This window comes from Pseudochaenichthys georgianus, chromosome 4 (genome assembly GCF_902827115.2).
Source record: "Pseudochaenichthys georgianus chromosome 4, fPseGeo1.2, whole genome shotgun sequence".
Lineage (NCBI taxonomy): Eukaryota > Metazoa > Chordata > Actinopteri > Perciformes > Channichthyidae > Pseudochaenichthys > Pseudochaenichthys georgianus.
Window position 1 is genome coordinate 12,351,836 of NC_047506.1, and position 24,570 is coordinate 12,376,405.

At 38.9% G+C, this 24,570-nt stretch overlaps 1 protein-coding gene across 2 annotated transcripts in view; it reads right to left on the bottom strand.

The window, feature by feature from the left end:
* usp13 (ubiquitin specific peptidase 13) overlaps positions 1-24,570 on the bottom strand; it is a 32,304-nt gene that overhangs the window by 6,103 nt on the left and 1,631 nt on the right. The window contains exons 2-17 of one of the 2 annotated variants that reach the window (XM_034080647.2): positions 23,598-23,723; positions 20,912-20,972; positions 18,603-18,724; positions 17,888-18,030; positions 17,285-17,469; positions 16,819-16,916; positions 16,555-16,745; positions 15,124-15,195; positions 13,488-13,560; positions 11,960-12,085; positions 8,303-8,456; positions 7,397-7,571; positions 7,220-7,308; positions 6,670-6,792; positions 3,440-3,463; positions 2,878-3,021 (exon numbers count right to left, since the gene is read on the bottom strand). In XM_034080647.2, the coding sequence (XP_033936538.1) occupies positions 2,878-3,021; positions 3,440-3,463; positions 6,670-6,792; positions 7,220-7,308; positions 7,397-7,571; positions 8,303-8,456; positions 11,960-12,085; positions 13,488-13,560; positions 15,124-15,195; positions 16,555-16,745; positions 16,819-16,916; positions 17,285-17,469; positions 17,888-18,030; positions 18,603-18,724; positions 20,912-20,972; positions 23,598-23,723 (1,906 nt within the window). Of the gene's footprint in view, positions 1-2,877; positions 3,022-3,439; positions 3,464-6,669; positions 6,793-7,219; positions 7,309-7,396; positions 7,572-8,302; positions 8,457-11,959; positions 12,086-13,466; positions 13,561-15,123; positions 15,196-16,554; positions 16,746-16,818; positions 16,917-17,284; positions 17,470-17,887; positions 18,031-18,602; positions 18,725-20,911; positions 20,973-23,597; positions 23,724-24,570 lie in introns of both variants that reach the window. The other variant, XM_034080646.2, reaches the window with a different exon arrangement.

The following is a 24,570-nucleotide window of genomic DNA, read 5'->3' on the forward strand; positions in this document are numbered from 1 at the left end:
TTTCATGAGAAACTTGGAAAAAGTAACATTTATTTGCAACTTTATAAATGAATATTTCTGAACATAGATGATCAAGTGAGTATAAGTCACAAAACATCTGGAAAGCTGAAAAACAGATCTGTGATATTACTTTTGTTCAACAACAAAAAGAAGCAATATTGTATTCTTAAAAAAAAATCCTCCTCATTCGAGCAGTGACAAGGTTTTTGTAAACATTCATAGCCTCTGCATGAAATACATTAGAGAATCACATTTGTTCCCCTAACTTTCAAAAGAACTGCAATGTGTTGTGCTCTTTCAACAGATCGAAGGAAAGTGAACCTTAAGGACACTTACTTGACGGTTGGTCATAAACAGAGCTTTCATTATCACACTTGCCATAAATAAAAATGTGAAGGGACTTATCTCCCACTCCTGTCTCCATCTCAGCCTCCTTCTCCTTTCAATTACCCGTATCATAGTTCTTTTAATGCTATGGGAAGAAGGCTCTTTTGCAGGCAGATAAATTACAGACACAATTGAACAACTCATGTTTGTGTGTCAAGTTCAACTTTTGCTAAATTGGTTATTATTTGACCTCTAACACAAACTCTGACAGTTTCAATGTTTATTTAGATCTCATAACAGCCTTTAAAGACATTCAACTACGTCACTGCTCAATAAGACTGAAGTTCTTTTTGTTACCACAATTACTCAAAAATATGATAACTAAGTATAATAATTAAGTGTCCTTGCCAGCAAAGTGCTTTGGAAATGCATCCTTATATAAAGACAGTTTATATTTGTAAATGCATCACTCTCAGGTTCACCTCATTCAAAGAGAAATCATCTAAAAATGATTAAGTGAAAACTGCAGCGTTTTACTGAGGTTATTGAGCTTGAATGCAGCCCATTCTGCAGATCCATTAGGCCCATTTAAAAACTAACAGCAGAGTTAGTGCTGCTCTAAGGGCTGCTCTAATTTCTCTCCACTGCAGAGGCCCTTTACAGCCAACCAGGGAAATAAAAGTGACACGAGTCGACGCCTTTGGGAGCGTCTCTGCTGCTCAGAGGTCTACAAGAGACAAAGTCAGCTCCTAAAAACTTTTTTAGTGATAATCTCACACACACACACACACACACATACTGGCAGCGATACACTGCGGTACACAAAGGAATGCAAAGTCTGACACTTGCAAAAACAACGTAATGGTAGAAGGGAATATGTGACATAATCTCTCACTTTGAATTACCCGTGGGCTTAAAAAGGGTCCCATACAAATAAACATGCCTCTGCTTTCTTTACTTTCTGCAGAAATGTTTTTGGCAGGTTTGCATAGGCATGGCCTTTTGCAGAAAAAAAATAATGCAACACAAGCTTTATATGAGCTGACTGGCTTTCAGAAGCGATCACATTCTTGGCCGACCATTGTGTTACTTTGTGAAGCAGCATGTCCATGTCTTTTCCTAATTTATTGTTGATATCTCTTCCCCTTTGACGTATGTGGACTCAAAGCTGATAATGACATTGTGTCTCTTCAGTGCAACTTCTCTTCTTGTTATGGGTTGGGTCTTTTTGGGTCAAGGATACTTTTTTACCCCTCCACACCCACTTAACACGCCCTCACACACGTCCTTTTTTTTGCCATCATTATTTGGTTCTGAATATTTTTAACTATTATTCCCTTACCATGAATTTGTACATTAGTTAGTTCCAGAATTCTTTAAAGGCAGGATGGCACCATATTGTTTGTGTCAATTGAGACTGACTATAATATTCTAGATATCAGCGGACAATAGCTCCATGACTGTAGCCAGATACAGTTACAACCTTTGTTAAGCCATCAAATACCCCCATGTTACACTCAGTGGTTGCGGTCAGCAATGTAGCAACTTAAGCTCAGATATGTGCTCAAAGAACATTACAGACCTTTCTGAATCATGCCAACACTTGAGTCTAAACTCTGCAGGGATCATCTTTAACGTTATCTAAACACATCACATTGTAATCTAAAGTAAAGGGCCAGTGTGTAGTATTGAGGGGGATCAATTTGCAGAAATGTAATACAACATGATTTCATTCAAATATAATCACCTTAAACGTAGTGTTTTAGTAAGTTGAGAATGTGCCCTTCATATTTCTAAGTAGCCTAGCTCAGAATTTACCAATTAAACACTGCTCTATAGAGGACCTTTCGCAATGTTTTATGTTACCTGAAGGCCACCCTAAATCTCAGAGATGCTTGTAAAACTGCAGGAACACATGCTGCTGAATACATTTCATTGTTTCTAAAATAGTTGTATGGAAAGGATTGCCTCTCAGTGAGGCTAAGTTTGTGAAATACACCACGGCATTAATTCGTTTTACTTTCTGAGGCTCATTATCGCAGATTTTAAAGGGATGGGTGAGCAGAATGGTATTCAGTTTGATGCAATCTGTAACCACAATGCTAGGTGCCAAAAAAAATAATCCTACTTTTAACTGTTAAGAACTTGTTGACTTCTGCTTCATTTGTCTTTCTTTTGGTGTGACTGTCCACATCTGTATATTTGTAATATGTTGTTTTCATAATTTGTGCCTGCTTCTAAACCCAAGATACAGAGTAACAAAAAGACAAAGAGCCTTGTCTACTAATGCATAAAAGATGTTCAAATAACTTTTCACTGTACCAGCCATCCAGTTCAACATGGTGTTAGCGTCTTATGCCTGAAGATTGGATTTGGATTCAGTGACTTGCTCGTCTTTCTGCTTCCAGTAAAACTATTACTTTAGGTGCAGATTCAGTGGTTTGGGTTGTGCACTCCTACTGTATGTGCTTTTCAACCAATATGCCGATAAAGGCTTTGAGCTAATATAAACATTTGTGTCTGTTATTTTAATGCAGTGAGGTTCCTTACCAGGCTCCTCCATGTGGGCTATGATCCAGTTGAAGGCCATCTCGGGGCCCATGTTGCCCGTGTAGTAGACCGCCTTCCTGCACGCCTCCACCGGGAAGCCCATCTCTGCCAGCTGCATTGCTGCCGCCTCGTCTATTTCTGGAGCTGGGGACACGACAAACTCACATCAATAACTAAAAACAAAGCAGTTGCTGATTCAACATCGCCGTTCACCTTTCAGATTCAACCACCAAACAGATATGCGATGGTTCTCTCTTTGGGCCTCATTAAACAAAGATACCAGAGGAGAATCAGCCCTGGGGACTTTTCTTATTGATGGGTTATTTATCAGAAGGGCAAATTAGTCTGGCTGAAGCAAACGAAGCCATGAAGAAAAGTAAAGTTTGTTTGGAAGTAGAGAGCAGCTGCTGCACCTGCTCGAGTATATGTTGTGCAAGGTTTCACTACATAGCATTACTTGGTTGCCAAAATACATTTCTACATGACAATATATCTTTTAGAAACGTTGCACATTCAGATACAAAGAAACATAAATCTGGTATAAGGAAATAAAAATGCTCACAGTCTGCAGAGCCCATGGAGTTATCTGAAACAGAAGAGGAAACTTAGTTCAGGTGAGTGCACACAATGAGATCACACACTATCTCTGGTTGTTCTGAGTTTTCTTTTGCTTGTATGTTATTTTGTGTACTTTTACCTAACTAACCCTAACATCATGTAAACATAGAGAGTTATTATACATCTATCAAAAATCACAGATGTAAGAAAAGTGGGATCAGTGATTGTTCAGGTAGCCAAAAGAGTGATGAAGACTCTGAAAAGGACAACTGATTTAGTCGATCACACTGAGCGAAGGGATGGGCTGAAACTAAAAATGCAAATCCCAAACACAAACTTTTTATTGTTGTGTTCTTTAGATTTATCTTTGAGGTTTCTTTGTTTACATGATCTGTCGGTGTTATATACATTTTTAAATCCTCACTCAAGACTAAGCTGAAATAAAACTCAAGGCAATCTTACACCATGCTAACAGGCCCCAAGGCAAATAATGAGCTGCTGTCTACCAATTAACGCCCCGGTCTGACTGACCCCAACTTAACTCAATACACTCAGGAGTTTTGCTGCTTCCACCTTTGTTCTAGTATGGCCATTAGCTTTTTATAGCAAATGTAAACAAACGTATGATACATCTGTAAAATGCACACTGCTGAAGCTTTTGGCTGACTGTTTAGTACTTTTCCTTTGTTATAGTAAGTTTTAACATTGATATTTGTCACATGTGGGTACAAATGTGGGCTTCTGGTGTTCAATTATAAAATAATTATATAAAAACACCCCTTTACTATTCAAGTTCGATACAAGATAGGCTAAGAAAATATTTTTGGCGGGACCCCATACTTTTCACAACTTCAGCGACCCCTGTTTTTCTTAAAACAGAATAGAATCCACATCCTGGCTCTTCTCTAATATTTCATATCATCTTCATCTGATAGTTTTATAAAGTAAATTACAGTTTTTGGTCATAGTGTTGCTTCCTCTCATTTTTTTGTTATACAATTATGAAACAGATCATTCTTCATTTTAAATGCCTCGTGGGTATTTGAAATTGAAAAGTGCCTGAGTGTTGCAGTTTAATCTTGAAGAAAACAATCAGATTATAATCATAGCCAGAAATCAATTTCTGTAATGAATGTGAGCACTTTGTAATTGTTTGTTTTTGTGCTTTAATATGAAAAAATATAATCAAACGATACTTTTTTGTATTCCATTTTGTTAATAGTCTGGAATAATTGAGTGAGTGGATGATACACCAGCCAATGAGAAGTAATGTGGGTCTTCCAGCAAAGACGATTTGTTCGATGCTGTGTAATCAATGAGGAGCACTGAAGCCTTTTGGAGACAGAGGGGTGGCCAATGATTAATCACTGATGCCAGCTGGGGGATAATGGACCAGTGGTTCATTTGCAACCAACAAAACCCATCATATAAATGTGACATAAATAAAATCTGAAAAAGCTTCGTAAACAGCACATCGACCTCATCGATCTCATTTAGTTTCACAGTTCAAACAGCATCACTTCTAAACGGGTACCTCTAGGAAATAAGAAAGGAAGCTCTGACTGAAATGACTCAAACTTACTACATCCAAACAACATTTACACTTATTTTTATGAATCGCTTTCACTGTGGCCCGCTAAAATAGCTGCACAGCTTGCTGCTGTTGGGCTTTGATATGCAATGATGCCTAAGCAAAGTAGTTTCAGATCTAAAGTCCTTAATGTGCAGCAGTCAGAAGAGTTTTAAGCAAATACTCCACTCTTCCAAGAAGCCAATTTCATGTGTTTGTAGATTGGAGATAACAGGTACAGCACATAATATTCAGTCCTGAAATATTAAGGCATACTCAGACAAACATGCTCGGAGTCTTTCTGAGTTTCTGAGCCTAAGAAGCAGCCGGCTAAACGATTCTGTAAAGCTCTGAGAAGTCAAAGCTCGCGAGTCTGTCAATGTGTGAAGCACACAAAGGCTTCTTGCTGATGTTACCGAGTTTTTGGCTCAGGACCCGTTTTTTGGGTGTTGCCGCTGGAGATGGCACAGAACACTTTGTGCTTCACGCCTGCTAAAATATTAAGGAGGACACTGATAACTTGATGTCGCTGAATTTTGCAAACAACCGAAGGAGGCGCACAGGAATGACAATAACAATCATAGAAGAGACAAGTTGTTGTCGTTAGGAAGAGAGGCAGACAAAAAGGCTGAAGTACACTGTATTCGTGTGCTGGAAATATCAATAAGCAAACAGTATGATGTAACAAACTAACAAACGTAAGTAACAACAATACTGCTTGGGATTTAAAATGCACTCTGTAGCTTCTAGTAGGTTATTCCCAGAGGCCGAGGAAGTGCATTACAAGGGGATCTTATAAAATCATTATAACTTATTAGACTTAGCCACACTGTGAACACAACAACTTTTCAGTAATTGATTGAGCATGCCTTCCCGAAGGATTCCATTCAATATGGCCTTAAAATAAAACCTGAGTGGCTTTGAGCAGAACATCATATTAGAGTCAATTTCACAGATCATTTGTCTCTGTCACAAAAATACCTTACACCTTCCGAAAAGGGCGCTAGGCAGCAGCTTTGGAACAACACACATCTGATGTAGTTCTCAAAGCAACACTGCATTTCCACGCGTGGCAAATCGGATTTATGCTGTCTCATATATTGAAGATGTGTTTAATATTCTGTATACTCATGCATATAATAGAGTAGGCACAATATGTGTGGTTATCTGGGGACAAATAAAAACAGTCGCTTGGAGAAAACAATGCCCTTTAAAATGAATAAAAATGACTGTGAAATTGAACATGAAGGGCCAAAAGTGCCCGCAGTAGTTGAGAGCGCTGTTTGCTGTTTTTAGTAGCCACGCATGAATGCAAATATATCCCTGTAGGACATGGTAGGTGAGTCATACAGTCTATGGTCATAGCTTGTGACCAGGGGATCCTTGTCAGTGGATTCTGGGTTAGGTTAATGGAGCATTTTGATTTAAAAACAGAAATATATATATATATCTTAAACGGCACCAAAAACTCACACTAGGGGTTACAGTATTTGCAAAAGCACCATAGAATGATTAAAGAGAAAATGAAGGTTCCTAATTTAATTATAGGTCTTATCAAGGTGTTATGCCTTGTAGAACCACCTAAGTGTGCTGTATTAACACATACACACACATGCACACACACACCCACACACACAGGTGCATAAAATGAAGTTGTTCTGTACCTCTGGTGTCTTCAGCGAGCACGATGGGAGGCAGGAGGTCAGGCAGCTCCTGTTCACCGGCCTGCAGCCCTGTGGCTCGCATCCGACTCAAATCCAGAAAGTCTGGGACATCAATGGCCACATCTGTGCAGGAACAAGCACATACAACCTAACTGAGCAATGCATCCCAAAGATAGCAATCAGAGCCTCCTGAAACTATGGTTCTGAAAGCATCCGTAGAATTACAAAGGATACATCAAGTAATACATTTACAAATTGTTCTTCCAGCAATGATTTTTAAACATATCTCACAGTTGAGTGAAAACATATGTAAGTAACTTGATCATAAGAGAGGTGTAGTGTGTTTATGTGTCGAAAGTTGCAGGGGAACCATTCATTAGTTTACACAAATGTGCAGTTTCAACTTCTACTGTATGTGCCTTGTGAATTGCTGATTGATGATGCCCTCTGCTGGACAATTATAGCACTATTACAACTACTTATAATAACCGAGTTACAGCACTGGGGGCATCCAGTAAAAGACAGTTTAGGGGGGGTGGCAAATAGTTACCTATTTTCTTCGGCACCCAGTCAACCCCAAATGTGAATTTCTTAATCTGCAAAATCAGATACTCAGGGAAGGTGGCGAAACGGGAAGTTCTGCAGAGGAGATGCAAAGTGAAACAAATATTACAAATACAATTTAATTCAAAGATGTGAGCCTAGGAACAGGTGGCCCTTAGCTTACTTGACTCCGGCTGACTTGGCCTGCAGCGCTGAGCTCCAGAAGTCGGGGACGTTGTCCGGCTCTGTGAAGGCCTGCAGGCAGGCGGTGAAGGGGATCCTGGCTCGAACCGGCTCAGGAGGAGCCCGCATGTTCTCCTCTGCTTCCCTTCGCTTGGCCCCGTATGCCAGCAGCTCCTCTGGTAGGAACACAGCAAAAACAGACAATTTGAGCTGTGCTAATGCTAATAATCAATACAACTCCAACTAATATTTTTTATTTAAAAGAAAATCTGATTTGATACGAGATAAACGATCCATTCAAATATCAATACATTATTTAAGTTGTTGAGGATTATACAAGACCATAAGCATTCACTTTGACTGTCAAACACGTCTTATAGAGGTACAGAAAATATGGATTCATGTGTTTAAGAGATTCTCATATTTTTCTCAAGCGTTTCACAAACAGAAATCAATCTACATCTTTTTTTGTTAAAGAACCTAGGTTCTGATACTGATAATTTTCTCAAATACAAAAAAACATTATAATCTCATACACACTTTACACTTGCTTCAATTGTATAATTTGCACACAACCTTGACTAATGCACAGCAGAAAGGAGGAATTTCCTGAAATTGCCACCCCTATGTACTGAACTTAAAATGCATTATAAATCAAATGGTTATACCAAGAATAAAAATCACATAAAATCATTAGATACCCAAACATTGACACCCCTACTGTCCCCCCTCACTCTGAACCTCCCAGTCTGGCGGCCCTGACCTTCTGTGCCCTTTCAGAGGTGGAGCTGATGAGCTGCAGCGGCTGGAGCCACCTGAGACCAGCGTCCTGCCAGCTGGATCGACCCGAGGCAGCTGTGGGCCCCTGCTGCTGCGGGACATTTTGTGTGTACGGGGGCTCCTTTACCTCGATTGGTGGCCGCCTCAAAGGGAGCTGGCAGCTGGATGCAGTAGTCGACCCGCTGATTGTAACGGACCCGGCGAGACTGGCAGCACTGGATTCGCTCCTCCACCAGGAAGCGGAAGGCGTCGCTTGGATTCTCCGAGCCTGCGCTGTTCCTCTGTGAGACAACAATGAGGATGGACAATGAGCATATAAATATCAATAACGAAATAAATGTATTCATCAAGTAATTTCTTATTTTAAAACAACCCAATGCAATCCTAATGGCAGTTAAGCAGTCATGTGTCCCACCTGCCTCTCAGATTGTAATTGTATCGTTTGCTTTGCTACCAAATGCACCAATAATCACATATAAACTTCATTAGCCCAAAAGGGTTTAGCATTTTGTGGTCTGGACGCTGTTACAAATAATGTTTAGAGTAATGTCTGACTATTCTGTTTTTTTTTGCAGTTTCAAGTCAAATGTACTGTTTATTTAAAATAATGCATGTCTGCATAAGAGCAGTGCAGAAGGCTTCACATCAAATATGAACACGTCCCCAGAGACACGGTTTAAAATGCAACTACCTATTCTTTGTTTTCTCTATAAGTCTCCTGGAAAGACTTTAACCTAACTGCTGTTTGACATCTCTTAATAAAGTCATTTATAATGTAAATGCAACTCTTTCATTTAGGAACCGTCTCAACTAACCGTACTTTCCATAACCAAGCAATACATGTTTTTAGATTCCCAGGCACATTTATCGTTATCACTGAGCGGCTCTGTGTCTCCTCACTGCTCATGAACAGCAGGGGTCATTAAAGTTCACACTGCGTTTATTTGAAGACTGTGATGAAGGACGGCAACGGGACATAACACAGCAGTTTGCACTGCAGCCTTTCTGCAACCCAGCCCTTCTATTCTAAGAGGCTACAGAAATACTCAAGTTATAATTTTACTAGTGACAAGTATGCAGGCTGACATAGACAGAGGGAAATGTTGCTGATGGTGGTGGCTTCAGTCACGTTAGCCATGTCTGGATAACTAAATCTGTGTTTAGTTTAAAGACAGCTGTCGAGGCAAGGAGGATAGTTACATCACTTTCTATACAAACTAAGTTCAAACACTTTAGCTGCAGCTTTCTACAGATATTGGGGCAAAGATGGAGGAATCAGAGCTTAGCAAATCTAGGTGGTATGTTGCTGATCTTCACAACTTGAAGTTGAGGAAGTGTTGGGTCCAAGTCAGGGCACGTATCTCAGGCAGAATAGGAAGCATTATCTGGCCCCCTGTGTAACAGATAGCACTGAGCTATATATATCCAGGTTGAGAAAGTCGCGTCAGAGCACTACATGTGTTCATACCGACCAAAGAGACGTTGCGCTGTGTCCAGTCAAAAACAGACCCCCACTCTATATCAACTGCCTGTCCATGTGTGTCAGGGGTCAGATGTAATCGGCCATTTTGTAAACGTTTTACGATTTCACAGTGTAGATTTAGGTATAATGGAGCAATTAAGGAGAGAGGCAGCATCCCTTTCTGTCGTGCGTTTGGCTCGTTAACTGGGATACTCTACCAAGAACATTAACATGTGACCGGATGTGGTAGAAGTTCACTTTAATATTCGTTTATCTCAAATGATCTCGCTTTTGAAATATTCAACAATATTTCCACATATAATGTTCTCATATCACATTTTTTTAAAGACACCTTGACAAAGCAGCATTTTAGTTTACAGGGAAATTTGACTTGGTGAAAAGAACATGAAAGGTCAGGAAGTCACCGCAATCATGAGGAGACTATTAACATCCAAATACTGCAGTGAAAAACTATTGACAGAGAAAATTACTTTCATAGTAAGCTTAAAAATAATGTACAGTGGGGCAAAAAAGTATTTAGTCAGCCACCAATTGTGAAAGTTCTCCCACTTAAAAAGATGAGAGAGGCCTGTAATTTTCATCCTAGGTACACTTCAACTATGAGAGACAGAATGGTGGGAAAGAATCCAGGAAATCACATTGTAGGATTTTTAATGAATTAATTGGTAAATTCCTAAATAAAGTATTTGGTGACCTACAAACAAACAAGATGTCTGGCTCTCATAGACCTGTAACTTCTTCTTTAAGAGCCTCCTCTGTCCTCCACTCGTTAACTGTATTAATGGCACCTCTTTGAACTCGTTATCAGTATAAAAGACACCTGTCCACAACCTCAAACAGTCACACTCCAAACTCCACTATGGCCAAGACCAAAGAGCTGTCAAAGGACACCAGAAACAAAAATTGTAGACCCGCACCAGGCTGGGAAGACTGAATCTGCAATAGGTAAGCAGCTTGGTGTGAAGAAATCAACTGTGGGAGCAATTATTAGAAAATGAAAGACATAAAAGACCACTGAGAATATCCCTCGATCTGGGGCTCCACGCAAGATCTCACCCCGTGGGGTCAAAATGATCACAAGAACGGTGAGCAAAAATCCCAGAACCACACGGTGGGACCTAGTCAATGACTTACAGAGAGCTGGGACCAAAGTAACAAAGGCTACTATCAGTAACACACTACGCCGCCAGGGACTCAAATCCTGCAGTGCCAGACGTGTCCCCCTGCTTAAGCCAGTACATGTCCAGGCCCATCTGAAGTTTGCTAGAGAGCATATAGATGATCCAGAAGAGGATTGGAAGAATGTCATATGGTCAGATGAAACCAAAATAGAACCTTTTGGTAAAAACTCAACTAGACGTGTTTGGGGGAGAAAGAATGCTGAGTTGCATCCAAAGAACACCATACCTACTGTGAAACATGGGGGTGGAAACATCATGCTTTGGGGCTGTTTTTCTGCAAAGGGACCAGGACGACTGATCCGTGTAAAGGAAAGAATGAATGGGGCCATGTATCGTGAGATTTTGAGTGACAACCTCCTTCCATCAGCAAGAGCATTGAAGATGAAACGTGGCTGGGTCTTTCAGCATGACAATGATCCCAAAACACACCGCCCGGGCAACGAAGGAGTGGTTTCGTAAGAAGCATTTCAAGGTCCTGGAGTGGCCTAGCCAGTCTCCAGATCTCAACCCTATAGAAAATCTTTGGAGGGAGTTGAAAGTCCGTGTTGCCCAGCGACAGCCCCAAAACATCACTGCTCTAGAGGAGATCTGCATGAAGGAATGGGCCAAAATACCAGCAACAGTGTGTGAAAACCTTGTGAAGACTTACAGAAAACGTTTGACCTCTGTCATTGCCAACAAAGGGTATATAACAAAGTATTGAGATTAACTTTTGTTATTGACCAAATACTTATTTTCCACCATAATTTGCAAATAAATTCTTTAAAAATCAGACAATGTGATTTTCTGGATTTTTTTTTCTCATTCTGTCCCTCATAGTTGAGGTATACCTAGGATGAAAATTACAGGCCTCTCATCTTTTTAAGTGGAAGAACTTGCACAATTGGTGGCTGACTAAATACTTTTTTGCCCCACTGTATATAATATATTTAAATAAATGTAATATTATTTCTCTATCCACAGTATTCCACACAAGCACTTAAGGTATGTATGGTCATCTTATTATACGTACCAACATGAGCTCTCAACATAAACCAAAGCTGCTGTTTCTGCTTATTACAATGACCCGTTGTGCGTTTTAAATATTTTTGACATTCACATAAGTTTAAGTTCCACTCACCTCCACCATGTTGATGACGTGCAGGAGGAACTCCTGGGCGTCTTGTTGTCTCGTAGAGGAAAACTCTGGGTGTCCCCTGCTGATTAGAGACTTCATCATCCGGGGGGAGACGCCCTTCTGCTGGTGCTGCAACGACAACATGTGGGCGTCACAAACACTGACTGTATAGCAGCACTTACCTGTTTAACAGTTAAGTATAAGACAAGACAGCACACCAGAGGTGAAAATTACAGAAGCACACTGAACGCAACATCTGGTGGCCTGCCACTCTAGGCTCTCTACAGGATAGCTACTTGTGAATCCAATATATATTTTACACTTTAACGCTGAGTAGTTTAACCTATAATCATATAGTTGGTTTATATTTTGTATAAATACAGTAATTTGAATATGCAAAGTAACTACTAAGTAATAAAAAAGATGCAGAGGATGTCGAATAGATATACAAAGTAGCATAAAAAGTGCAAACAAACATATCATGTACCTCCAAATGGCACTTAAGTACAGTATTTCAGTAAATGTACTTCAAAGTCTTTGTAAAAGGATAAGCAAATGTCCTGGAAAGAAAATAATATCATTATTTTTATCAAATCCTAGCCAGAAAGTAATTTGGCATACTGAACATGTTTTTGTGTTTGTACAGTGTGTTTTGATGTTTATAATCAGTTGATTATAAATAAACCCAAGGTGTAAACATCCCTGCCACACTATGTAGGCCATCCTCTTGCCACACACAAGTTATCCAATAGCCTTTGAGCCAGGGGAGTAAACTAGCAGCCATTTTACTGTGCTATAGGTTTATATTTCCTTTGCACAGACTGACCGAAACATGACAAGTCAAGCCCCGCCCCAGCTGCTAATATGTATCAAAACCTGACCCCACCATCACATGTGTAGGAAGTGCAGGATCACAGCTCTGCAATATCAATTACTGTGGCTGGTACGGCTTAAAGGATGCCTGGGGCTTACACACCAAGTGCTGAGATCCATTATGCTTTAATGGCTTTTCTCTGCTAGTTACCGGCAGCGTTGCACCATATGGTTATGAAAGTTAAGAAAAACACACCAAGAAATCCCCAAATAAACCATACTTTTGAAGGACTTGGGAGATTGCAAGAAGCACAAGAAGATCAATCAAGCACAGCACGTGTGACTTAACACAGCAGGAAAATGAAAAGCAGTGAGTGCACATTAGGTACCGCAGCCAGCTGCTATTTCAGACTGAAAACAAAAAAAGGTCTGAGCACAAGAAATCTAGTAGATGTATTTCAATATCTTCCTTTAGTTTTTTCGAGCTGTCACAATGCAAATCAAGGTCAGATGTATTAATAACTTTTTTTAAATGGTTTCATGCTTAAACTGGGAAAGCATCAAACTGACAAGCTGAAACTCAGTCTTCACATCCCTAACCGTTTAAATATTAGATGAAAATGTAGCTATTAGCACTTAGTATTAGCATGCTTCTGTTGCTTTTGGACCAAGTTTGGGAGCTGGACAAGTTTAATACCTTGTATTCTTCTTTCATCACCTGTTCAATGAGCTCGGATTTCATTGGCGGTTTGGAGTACAGGCCTGAGAGCAGTCCATGTCCCAGCTTAGCCCTGCAGACCAAAACAAAAGGCAGCATCATGACAACATGTAGTCGACCTCTTAGTTTAGTTAAGGTGTCTAAATTAAGACTCCGAGGGCACACAAGTCTTTATAAAGCAGATTAAAATAATTTGAAAAACACTTCAGGTATAATACCTGGCTCCTCTTTTCACCAAGCAGGAGCTAACTTGTTAACCTCAGCGTTTCGGTCTCATAAAGCTTGCTCCTCTTCCTGTTTTACTGTCTTTCTGAATGCTAACATCATTAATCTTTTACATAATAGAATAAAGGATTTATTTATTTATAAAACATATGCTTTTATCACATATACTTTTTATTTAAAAATGGGCCTGCTGATGGAAACTAGCCATTTAGCCAACTCTTGCACATTTACATTTGTTAAAATGTGAAGAAATGTACATTAACAATTAACAATAAAATATTTCATTAAAATGTTTAAATTATAACATCAATCTTTGTTCCTGGCGGTCTATAACAAAACGTTATGTTTAATGCATTATAATGAACATTACCAACCTTTAAAATCTTATATTAAAATGAATGTAAGTCTTATGTTGTTTAATACATATTAAGAAGTATGAAAGTCGGAAATATATCAAGAAGTACATTTACTTTCTTCTTATTTCTTCTTGACTGACTGAGATTAAAAACTCCTTTTCTATCTTATATCTGGTCAAGTTTGCCACGTTTTGCAATCATTACATATAAATATTGTGAACTATTACAGGAAAGTAAATTGGGTGTAGCTTCAATGAAAACAATTGTTATTTGCCAAATTAGGATGATTATATTATAGATAGATCTTTAATTTTGTCATTGTACAGGTACAACGAAATTACAATAAACTCAAGGTGCCAACACACAACAACAAGACAATATAAAAACAACAAGACACTATAAAAACAATAAATGGGACTTAAAAAAGACATGATAGGGATATCAGATGCAATTTCCATAATTATAGCTACATATTAAGGCTATCAATGCAGTATTGCAAGTCTTCCCATTTCATACGCATCTGAAGAGACTTTTCTTAAACTCTTTCAGTACATTCTTGTTTGTGCACAGTTGTCTCATCTGTATTAAAAGTACAGGCTACATGCCAGTTTATAAATATAATAAGGATGATTTTACCTTTCCAAGCAACAGGAAGATTTAATAAACACTCTCCTTCAGTGCTTTCAGTAGGAGGGAAGATATAATAAATCTGTCTACCTACTGTATAAGGAGACAGATTTTCTTTCTGAATGACCTGATTCCTGCTGAGTGGCTATTGAATATAAACAGTGATGGGTATAAACATGTTTATCTGGCAGTGTGGATCAGATAATGAGATGTGTGTTGCTTCACAAATCTGATATGTATCGCCTGCAAAGCCAAGACTCTGCTTACCTATCTTGACCACAGCACCTGACTGACCTCTTGCAACACACTGGCTTTAAGTGTGTTACTGATGAGAACACCTCAGCCTTTTTCCATCACACAGAAGCAGCATTAAGCAAACATCTTCCTTTGTTTTGTGTATTTCAACACTGCATAGAGGAGTCACTTACATTTGTGTGGCGAAGTCCTGGCTGGGGTCGAGGGGTGAATAGTCAAATATCCTCTGGAGATTACCCACATACCTAAAGGTCAAAACACATGTCACACGCTCACCTCAGATGGAGCACATGGGACTCAGACCATTGTTAACAGGCTGATGTAGCACTGAGAAACACCTTGTGCATATGGCCATATTAGTTACTCAAATAATCAAAGACGTATTATTACTCTGCAGTTACCTATAGATTTCCATCAATAATTACGAAAATGTGAATTGACAGACACACTCAACATAAACCTTGATGTTACTAAATTGCCAAAACAAAAATTGCAAAAAGTACTACGATGACGGGTCATATTGGGATGTCCTTAATATCCATATGCATGTTGTAAATTACAACTGCATTTTCACTTATTCATTTTGTCTGTAGATTGATATACTCTATACATTCGAAAAAGGAGTATGATGACCAGAGAATCTGCCGTTAGCCCCAAGAAATGTATATGGCCAATTGTCGGGTTTCTCAGGTTGTTAGAAAATCACTTATCAAAAGAGACATTGAACATGCTGTTAAACCTGCCAATTAACCTAATATCTGCAATAATACTTTAATTTAGGAGCTTTGTAAATTCTTATTAGTTGTTATTTTCTATTTATATGCAGCGTTTATGTCAGGGTTGTGAAACCTATGGCCCTAGGGCCAGAACACGCTAGCCAGGGACCAATCTTCACTTTATACACATACAGTATGTGACACAACACTCTCACGGCTTGAGTTCACAGAGGAGCCGCTAGTGGGACATTTCTTGTGGGCACAGCCACAGAGTATCCAATTTTTGTTTAAAAAAATGAACTGGTTCCTATTTCTTCACATGGTTTAATGGGAAGCCAGTGGGCTGGGTGTGTTCACAGCACCTTTCAAGGAATATAATATGTGATGCCACTTTTAGAGTCATCATGGCAAAAATACAAGAACTTGCAAGGAAGACGGAAAACAGAGCAGATGAATGACCTGATGGCGTGTTTAAAGAAACAGCCGTATATTTTTAGTGGTAGCCAAAAGATCAGCGGACAGACATCTCCGGCTGTTCATCAGCTGTTTTATAAATGGGGTGCTTTCTTATTATGATCGTCTTTATATTTAATGAAAAGTAAAACATAATAAATGTGTTTGAGAGCTGATTTAGAGCATATTTTCTCTCCCTATTATAGTTTCAATACAGTATTCATGGCTGTGTATAGTAAATAAATAAATTAATATAATATAAGAGCATGTTGTGTTCGCCTTTGATATTGTGAATTAATATATACAGTATATAAATAATGTAAACAAAAAAGTCTACACCTAAATTAAGTAGATGATAAATTCATTTGAAGTATTCTAATCCTACAAAATGAATATCATGTTTTCCTTTAAGTTAAGTCGTCACAGTGTACTCACATCCTCTGGAAGTCTGGGATGCTGAACAGGACCTGGATCACCGTGCCGACGTAGCAGCTGTTGCCCAGGTTTTTGATGCCAGTGTAGCCAGATCCAAACACCGCCTTCAGCTTCATGCCCGACTCCTGGATCACCTCCCATTCACTGACCCGCGGCCGGGAGTTATTCTCTGTGTGGTGACCGTTCTCTGTCTGCAGCGACAAAGAGAGAGTGAGTGAAACCTCTCACCTTTTGGTTTTAGTTTTAACTGTTCAGAACACGTACTTTTGTCTGCATCTGGAGCATGTCTATTTCAAAGTGTGACAAGTGGTCTGATATGTGGGGGTCCAAAACAGCTTCCTCCTCCTCAAACGAGTACACATCTGAAACCAAATCAGTAAAGTTAGTAAAAAAATATCCTATTTGTCTCATGTTGATGATTTGGGATCAGATTTTTGGTCAGGATGCTGCAAAATCTAACTAATGAAAATACAGTTATGGATGCCTGGAGTACATCTTCAAATCACCATATTTCAATACAGTAATACACAATATGAGCTACTGTACTGTATTGATGCTTTTTTTTATCCTCAAGATGTGTATTTTGGTGTGATATCATCCGAAACTTTTCTTTGATTTAACTAAATGTAAAGCATGTAAAAGGGCACTGTCTAACACCATGTAATAACTTGCAGTAACTGTGATAAACATAATAATTCTGCAGCTTAGATAATCATGTCACGTGACAGACCTGCTCCATCTGGTGTGATGGTGTCCATTTTGACAGCTAGCGGGTATTTGGTCTCTTTGTAGTGCACCAGAGCGTGGCCGTTTCCCCCGCTCCCATCAAAGAACCACTTCCCACAGAGCACTGTTCCATCTGTCAGGTTCAACCACAGGTTCTCCCTCATCTCACACTTCTGACACTTCCAGCCGCTGGGGGGGGGGGGGGGGCGGGGGGGGGGGGGGGACACAGAAACTCTTGTTACCTTTGTGTTATTGTTTTTTGTTTTTTATCCTGCAGTCAAATAAAGAGTCTCTGCTCACAAGAGTGATCAGATTGAAAAATGTGTTGCCCAAACAAGGCAAACAGCAAAAGAAAAAAGACTACCTGCACACATTTTACTATATTTTTTATTATTTCTAATATTTTTCTAGTTCTCTAGCTGTGTTTTTAATTCTTGTTTTACTTTTAAGTATGCACAACGACACCAAGTCAAATTCCTGGTACGTGTAAACCTACCTGGTAATAAACCGATTCTGATTCAAATGCAAACATTTCTGTCTTCCCAGGAGTGTAAGGCCAACTGTTTTAATGGTACAGTGGTGTATACTGTAAGTGTAGCCGACCTACCTGGGTGGGATCCTGACCCCATTGTCCAGCTGTCTGAGGCTCCTGGCATGTCTGGACACCTGGATCTCCTCATCCCAGGATTCAGGCTCCTGCTTCTTGTAAGCTGATGGTGCATTGAGCACTGCGTCGCAGGCGATGGTGACCTGAACGTCACAGGAAACAGCAGAGACAGAATGAATTTCTGGAAGTGTGTGATGAAAATATATCAACCTTTTAAGTTTTAATACTGCGACAATAGTGGACATGCGACATCTTTGCAAGACATTTTGAAGATGTGCCACATGAATCGATGCAATTATCAAGTGTGGGAAATCAGTTTTAGTGCAGAAACAAACCAAGCAACAAGGATAGTAAAAATACTGATGCATGTGTGAAATAAAGACAAGCAAAATGAAACCCCATGACATGCCAACATCAACCATCATCCAATGTAAAAGCTCAAAATCATGCCAAAATATGTTCAGCACTTGCATCCAGTGGTTCCCCAGAATCTTTTCTTGGCAAAGCCTATCCATTTGACACTTTTTGATGAACTAACAGCAACCAGAGGACAGGAATATATTCTTAAATGCAATGTTTTAAATGTGTGACCACGAAAACTCTCACTACAACCTCAACAAATAAATGGATATAGGCTTGGCCTGCTTCAGGGGAACCACTGAGTGCATCCATGCATGGAAACAAACGACAGCCCGTGCAGCACCGACTCACTGACCAGAGCGGGCAACTCCTCGATATTTGGTAAGGGGATCTCGAAGTGGTCTGGAAAAATGACAAGTTTGGCCTCGTCTTCATATTCAAAGTCTTCTCCGTTAAAATCACGGTTTAGCTCTAAATCTACAGGGGAGGAAGTAAACATTGACATTACTTAATTGTTATTTTTATTTCATGCTCTTTTCTTTTTTGCTGCAGGGTCTCTTTTTTTATTCCTTCAGTCAATATAATAATTGTCTTAATATGTCGTGAAAACAGATGAATCCTTGAACAACAAAAACCAAAAATGGCCCCTTTATTATAAAAGCACAGGATGATTCAATACATAGCTGATGACTCTTTTGCTCATACATAATTCAAGTATGCGATTTTTAGCCCTTTATTACACACCCTTATCGCCAGCAATTTCTAAAGGTATTCAGGGTTATTGAGGATGGGTCAATTCAAATCTCTGACATTACTCTGTGCAATTTACCCTGTGTTTAAATCTGATAAGTATTGTGTTCAACTAATCATTTGGGCTTTCAAATGTCAGAAAACAGAGAAAATGTTCATTAGACTTCCAAAAGCCTAATATGATATATGACACATGACTTTTGTCCAACCAAATGTCTTAAACCCAAAGACATTTGGAAATGTCTATCTGAAATGGAAATGTATTTTTAATTGAGTTGGTGTTCCCTTTTAAATCACACTCCAAACATAGTTCTCCACATCAGCCTAAAGTCATGATATGACTCATGAGAAACAGGATCATAGGTTATCTCAATAACAATGTTATTGTGGCCACCGGATTCATGTTAACGTCTGACGCTACCAGCTACATTAGATCACTGAACTGGTATGGAGATGACAGCGGACACATACTTGCCCGCTGTCACATTAAACATCCCAAATGGACGACAGAAGGAATCATACGTTGAGATCCTGACACATTTTGATCCGAGAGTCTAAAGTCAGACTTTGACTAGGGGGTTATTATAAACAGTAGTCAACGAAAGACAATAAATATTAAAGTCTATTAAACTTTTGATGATGTGAGGGTGAGTGGAAGGAATTCCTCCCCCGCCAGGCGAGCAGTGAGGGAGGGGGGCGAGAGACACCTGGTCGTGTCTGAGCCACGTCACAGCTCCAGTGGAAGTGTGTCAGAGGGTTGACAGGTGGTGGCAGCTGAGAGGCCGACAACCAACCATCCCCTCCCCACGTCAGGGAGGAGGGCTTTGATTTAGCACAGTTACCAACCACAAATACAAATAAATGGGCTATATTTAAAGCACATGAGGAGGAGGAGGAGGAGGAGGAGGAGGAGGAGGAGGAGGAGGAGGAGGAGGAGGAGGAGGAGGAGGAGGAGGAGGAGGAGGAGGAGGAGGAGAGCTCTCATCATGAAGAAATATCTGACGCTTTGGGTAAAGGCCGGCCGGAGGGGCAGCTGGCAGGTCAGCACAGTGTAACAAACAATAACAGCAGCTTGTAAAGGAGGGGGGTCTCTGAGCGGAGAGAGGCGTTTCTGACCACACCAATCACATTTACTCTAATATTAAAACACCAGGTCTAATGAAGCCCATAATTGGAGGTGGACATTGACTGAGTATATTAATTTCAAGGTTCATACTTTTAAAATGTTGAAGTACTTTTCAGTTAATTCTTAGTTGTATGCTTCTACATAACATTTCTTGATATAAATGGTACTTTTTACTACATTTTAAGTTTACTTTTCAGGTTCTACTTGTTTTTTTGTATCTATATAAAATGATGCATTAAACAAATCAAACGGCTTGTGGAAAACAGTGTCTGCGGTTGGGCCCTTGACACATTTCAGATGTATGTTGTCCCACCAAAACTTCTCAAATGGCTTGATTAAATTAATTTTTCAAAAGGCCCAAAGACATAAAAGTCTTAAATATTTCCCAGCAATAATTAGATAATGTGTTTTTAAATAAGGAACATTTTGAGTAACATAATTTCACATCTTCTTTTCTTGGGCTCCATCATTTTCATGCCCAGTCAGTTTAATCTAACGGTTACATCAATCTTTTAATCTAAGTAGTTCAAACTAGCTCCAGCTACAACCGTATAATGCATGTACACATCAATGCATCAGTGTAAAAGTCAAATAATTTCATATATAATAATATATCAGTCACAGGTGACATTTATCAGTATGACAAAATCTAAATATGTAATGTTAATACTTCTGTGTTTCATTTTCACATGAGATTTTAACTTGATTGAATATTTCACATAACGGATTTGATACTTTTACTTAAATACAGGATCTGAGCACATTTCAAAACACTGCCTTGTACTCACCTAGAAATACTTTTCCATTCTTTCGTCTGGGGATGGCGCATCCTGCAGCTCCCGTATTTCTCTGTGGGAAAACAGGAAGGAAGAGGTTATATTGAATCAAAGAAGCTCTCATCCCATTAAAAGCACATTTTAATACCTCTGATGAGTCTCTTTGTAAAATACTGGAAAAAGCATTTTATGCATGTCTGAGACAGGTGGCTGTCATGTTGTTAGAAATAGGCACTGGATGCTCCAGTTGTCAGGTCTTGTTACAGGGACAGGGGGAAACCACTTCCAGGGCACAGACACCATTAATGTCATGTGTTTTGGGCCTTTCTCTGCCTGTAGAGTATGTTTAAATGTTCCCTTTTCTCAAACTTTCTATAAACATTTTTAATCTGCCAACCACCTAGCCCTGACACAATCATCAAAACAAAAAACTATTTGTCAGTGAAATCTGCCAATTAAATGGCTATTAGCAAAACATCCCAGTGTTTCCGACTGGTTTAATATGAATCCCATCAAGAGCCGGCTTCCTATTCACTCTGCAGCGAGGAGCCGTCAGACAGAAAAGACAGAGAATGCTGACACACTCGAGGCCAAGTGGACTCATGGGAAAAAAACAGCAGACACAGGAGCCTGCAGAATGTGAGCAGCTGTTTTCAGGCCAGATCCAGGCATGGAAATAGCGACTCTTTACAAAGCAGAGCTTATCTGAGGGCAATTAGAACCAGGGAGAAAACAAGGTAGCAGCCAAGGCTTTTTTGTTTACCATCAACAAAACTTAGGGATTGTTTGTGATGTTGTTCCACAAAGAAAAAGCTAAATTGCCTAGTGATTTATACATAAACCCAAATAACAGAAACATATCATGCAATCTAATGCAACACTGCCACAAACTTCAAAAGTTATTAAAGAGTTGATTCAATCGTTTCTGGCTCAGTCTCAACAAAACATTTTAAATATTTGAAAATATTTGTTGCAGGGTTATAGTTTTGGATTGCATTATATCTTTAGATGTTTCTTTGTCTTCCATGTATAGTTATATAAACATATTTTGTTACATATCATTTTGTGATGCAGTCAGTGACCAGTGCCATTACTTGAATTTTAGAAGCAACTTTTCAGAAACTTTGATAAAGTGGTAAAACTCTATCTCAAAAATGTATAATTTCAAAACATTTCCTTGATAGTCTCTATAGACGTTTTATGGAAAGCACTATCTAAATTGGTACTATTAACAGGTGTTACAACCCCCTCCACTCCACTAGAGGTCTCTGTATTTGTGTTCTGCTTGCTGGCTCTTGTTTGTGTTTCAGGTGATCAACCTGATGAGCCACACCTGGGCCGTCTACATAAAAGGCCAACACCAACCCATACTGCCCTCTCCCTCTTCTGTATCTGCACATTTTCACACACCCATACACGCAACCATTACTGATAACTGACTTCCACATTTATTAGGTTTCTTTGAAGACCTTTGGTTTTTGAGGTATTGTAAATAAATATGCTTTTTGTTAAACTTAACTTGTCTAGTCTCCCATCTTTGTTGCAGCCTATGAGCCAGGCCGTAACAACAGGGAAATAGGAACTCCAAAATCTAACACTCCATTTAAACCCAAGCAAATATTCATTCACTGTTTGTTTATCATTTGAAACTTAAGACTCTATACACAGTCACTGGAACTGTATGCTTGCCTTCAAAACAAATCATGTTTTTGCATGTTAAGCTGACCCGCTGCAAACTAACTATATGACACTATTATTTAATGGAAGTGTACTAAATGTTAACATCTCTAATTTAATAGTATTTATATTATAAAGAAACGAGGGAACTTAAAATAAAGTGCTACCAACAGAACAGACAAAGCCATTCACTGAAAGCAAAACAAAGCGCTAAAAACCCTCAGTCATGTTTCAGTCTGAGGGTTATCACGCATGCTAAAACAGAGTTTATATATTCCTCTTTCTTTAATTAAACGTTGATGACCAAGCAATCGAGCTCCAAGAATATGCACTCGTGTAATTTAATCAATGATGTTTAAAATAACAGCATCGTGGTATCAGCAAACCAGGACACACAGTGTACCTTTTTATCTAAAGCACCGTTCAGTACTGATTGAGTTTTAAGCAAAGACATTTATTATTTTCATTTAACAATGTACAATATTGAGTCAACAATTATAACTTTTATGAAGGGTTGAGGATATTACTATATTAGTATTGATTATAATTCAAAATACATTAAGAAACATTAGTAGGGTGTTGACCATTTATCAAATGTTTTAACAGTATACTGCTTCTTAAGGCTAATTTATTTGTAATATTATTTTATTTTATTATTATTATTATTTAAATATGGGTTAAAGTTTAACACCTTTTCCCATGTGTTGTGAGACTCTCAAAGAGTATTAGATATGTGTGCAATACCAAGTTTGAATTTAATCAGTTTACCAAAATGTATTTCTAATGTAAGTGTAATTGAGATCTAGCTGGTCACAAATCTGCATCAAGATTTCAAAATGTTCACATAGTTGATGTCCTTCATTTGCTTTTCTGTATACTGGTTTTATCAATTGCAAAACCATTTTTGAAATGTGCTTTTTAAAAGCCATGTGTAAATAAAGATTATTATTCTCATTCTTAACAACAAGTGCCAGTAAAAAATCAGTTCCAAATAAACACACAGGGCCGGGATAAAACGTACCTCTTTGACGTGTCGTTTGAGGTGCATGTAAACGCTCTGTCCTGTTTTGCGATAATGTCTCTCCACATGTTCTCGTCCAAAGCCGAGGAATGTGTTCATACACACATACAGGCCTCCCTCTGACTCCTGCAGACCAAAACAAACAGTAACAATGAGCAGCAGCACGAGGTGGAGCAACATCAACACAGCTCATTTATCACATGGAAAACAGAAATGCAGAAAGTTCTATTCTACCATATAGTAAAATAATTGGTGACTTCTATCTTTATATTGCAGTAGCCAGAAAGCAGCTTTATTCTACTTGTATATAAATATATATCCGCACAAATATTCTATTTTGTATTGCCTTGTCTGACACACAGAGGAATACTTCAAATATTTTACAGGGAAAATAGGGTAAATATTATTATTTCAGCAAAAGCAAAGATTGCTCAACGTTAAGGCTACATTTTAATAGGGATTTTGATACTTCGGCCACATATCTGGCACTAGTTACAAAATTGTAGCACAAGATGTAAAGAGTATATTTAAGAGATGTTTGACAATGATTCTGCAAACACACAAAAAGCCTTTCTATTGTTGCATGTTGTCAAACAGCAACAAATTGGTTTCAGCATTCTTACACAGAAAAAAAAGTTGTACTCTATTCAAGAAAATGCCTGCTGCTTATTAGCCAGTTTTGTTTTAATGCTGTAAATAAAAAGAATCTCCACCATTTTAAAGAATATTTCTAGCCGGACAATATCTCAAGATTGTGATATTTTGTTACATACAAGCAATGCGATATGTGAATGTTGCTGTTACTGTTGTTTTAACTCAGGAATGTGCATCTTACACACAGCTACACAATTATGAATTTAATGTAGCTCAATCTAAGTTCAAGTAGTTCCTCTTTGCTTTTGAGGCACCGGGGTACTGCAGGTTTAAAAACACAGTAACCTTATTCCTCAAAGAACTGCTGAGTCCATGAAGA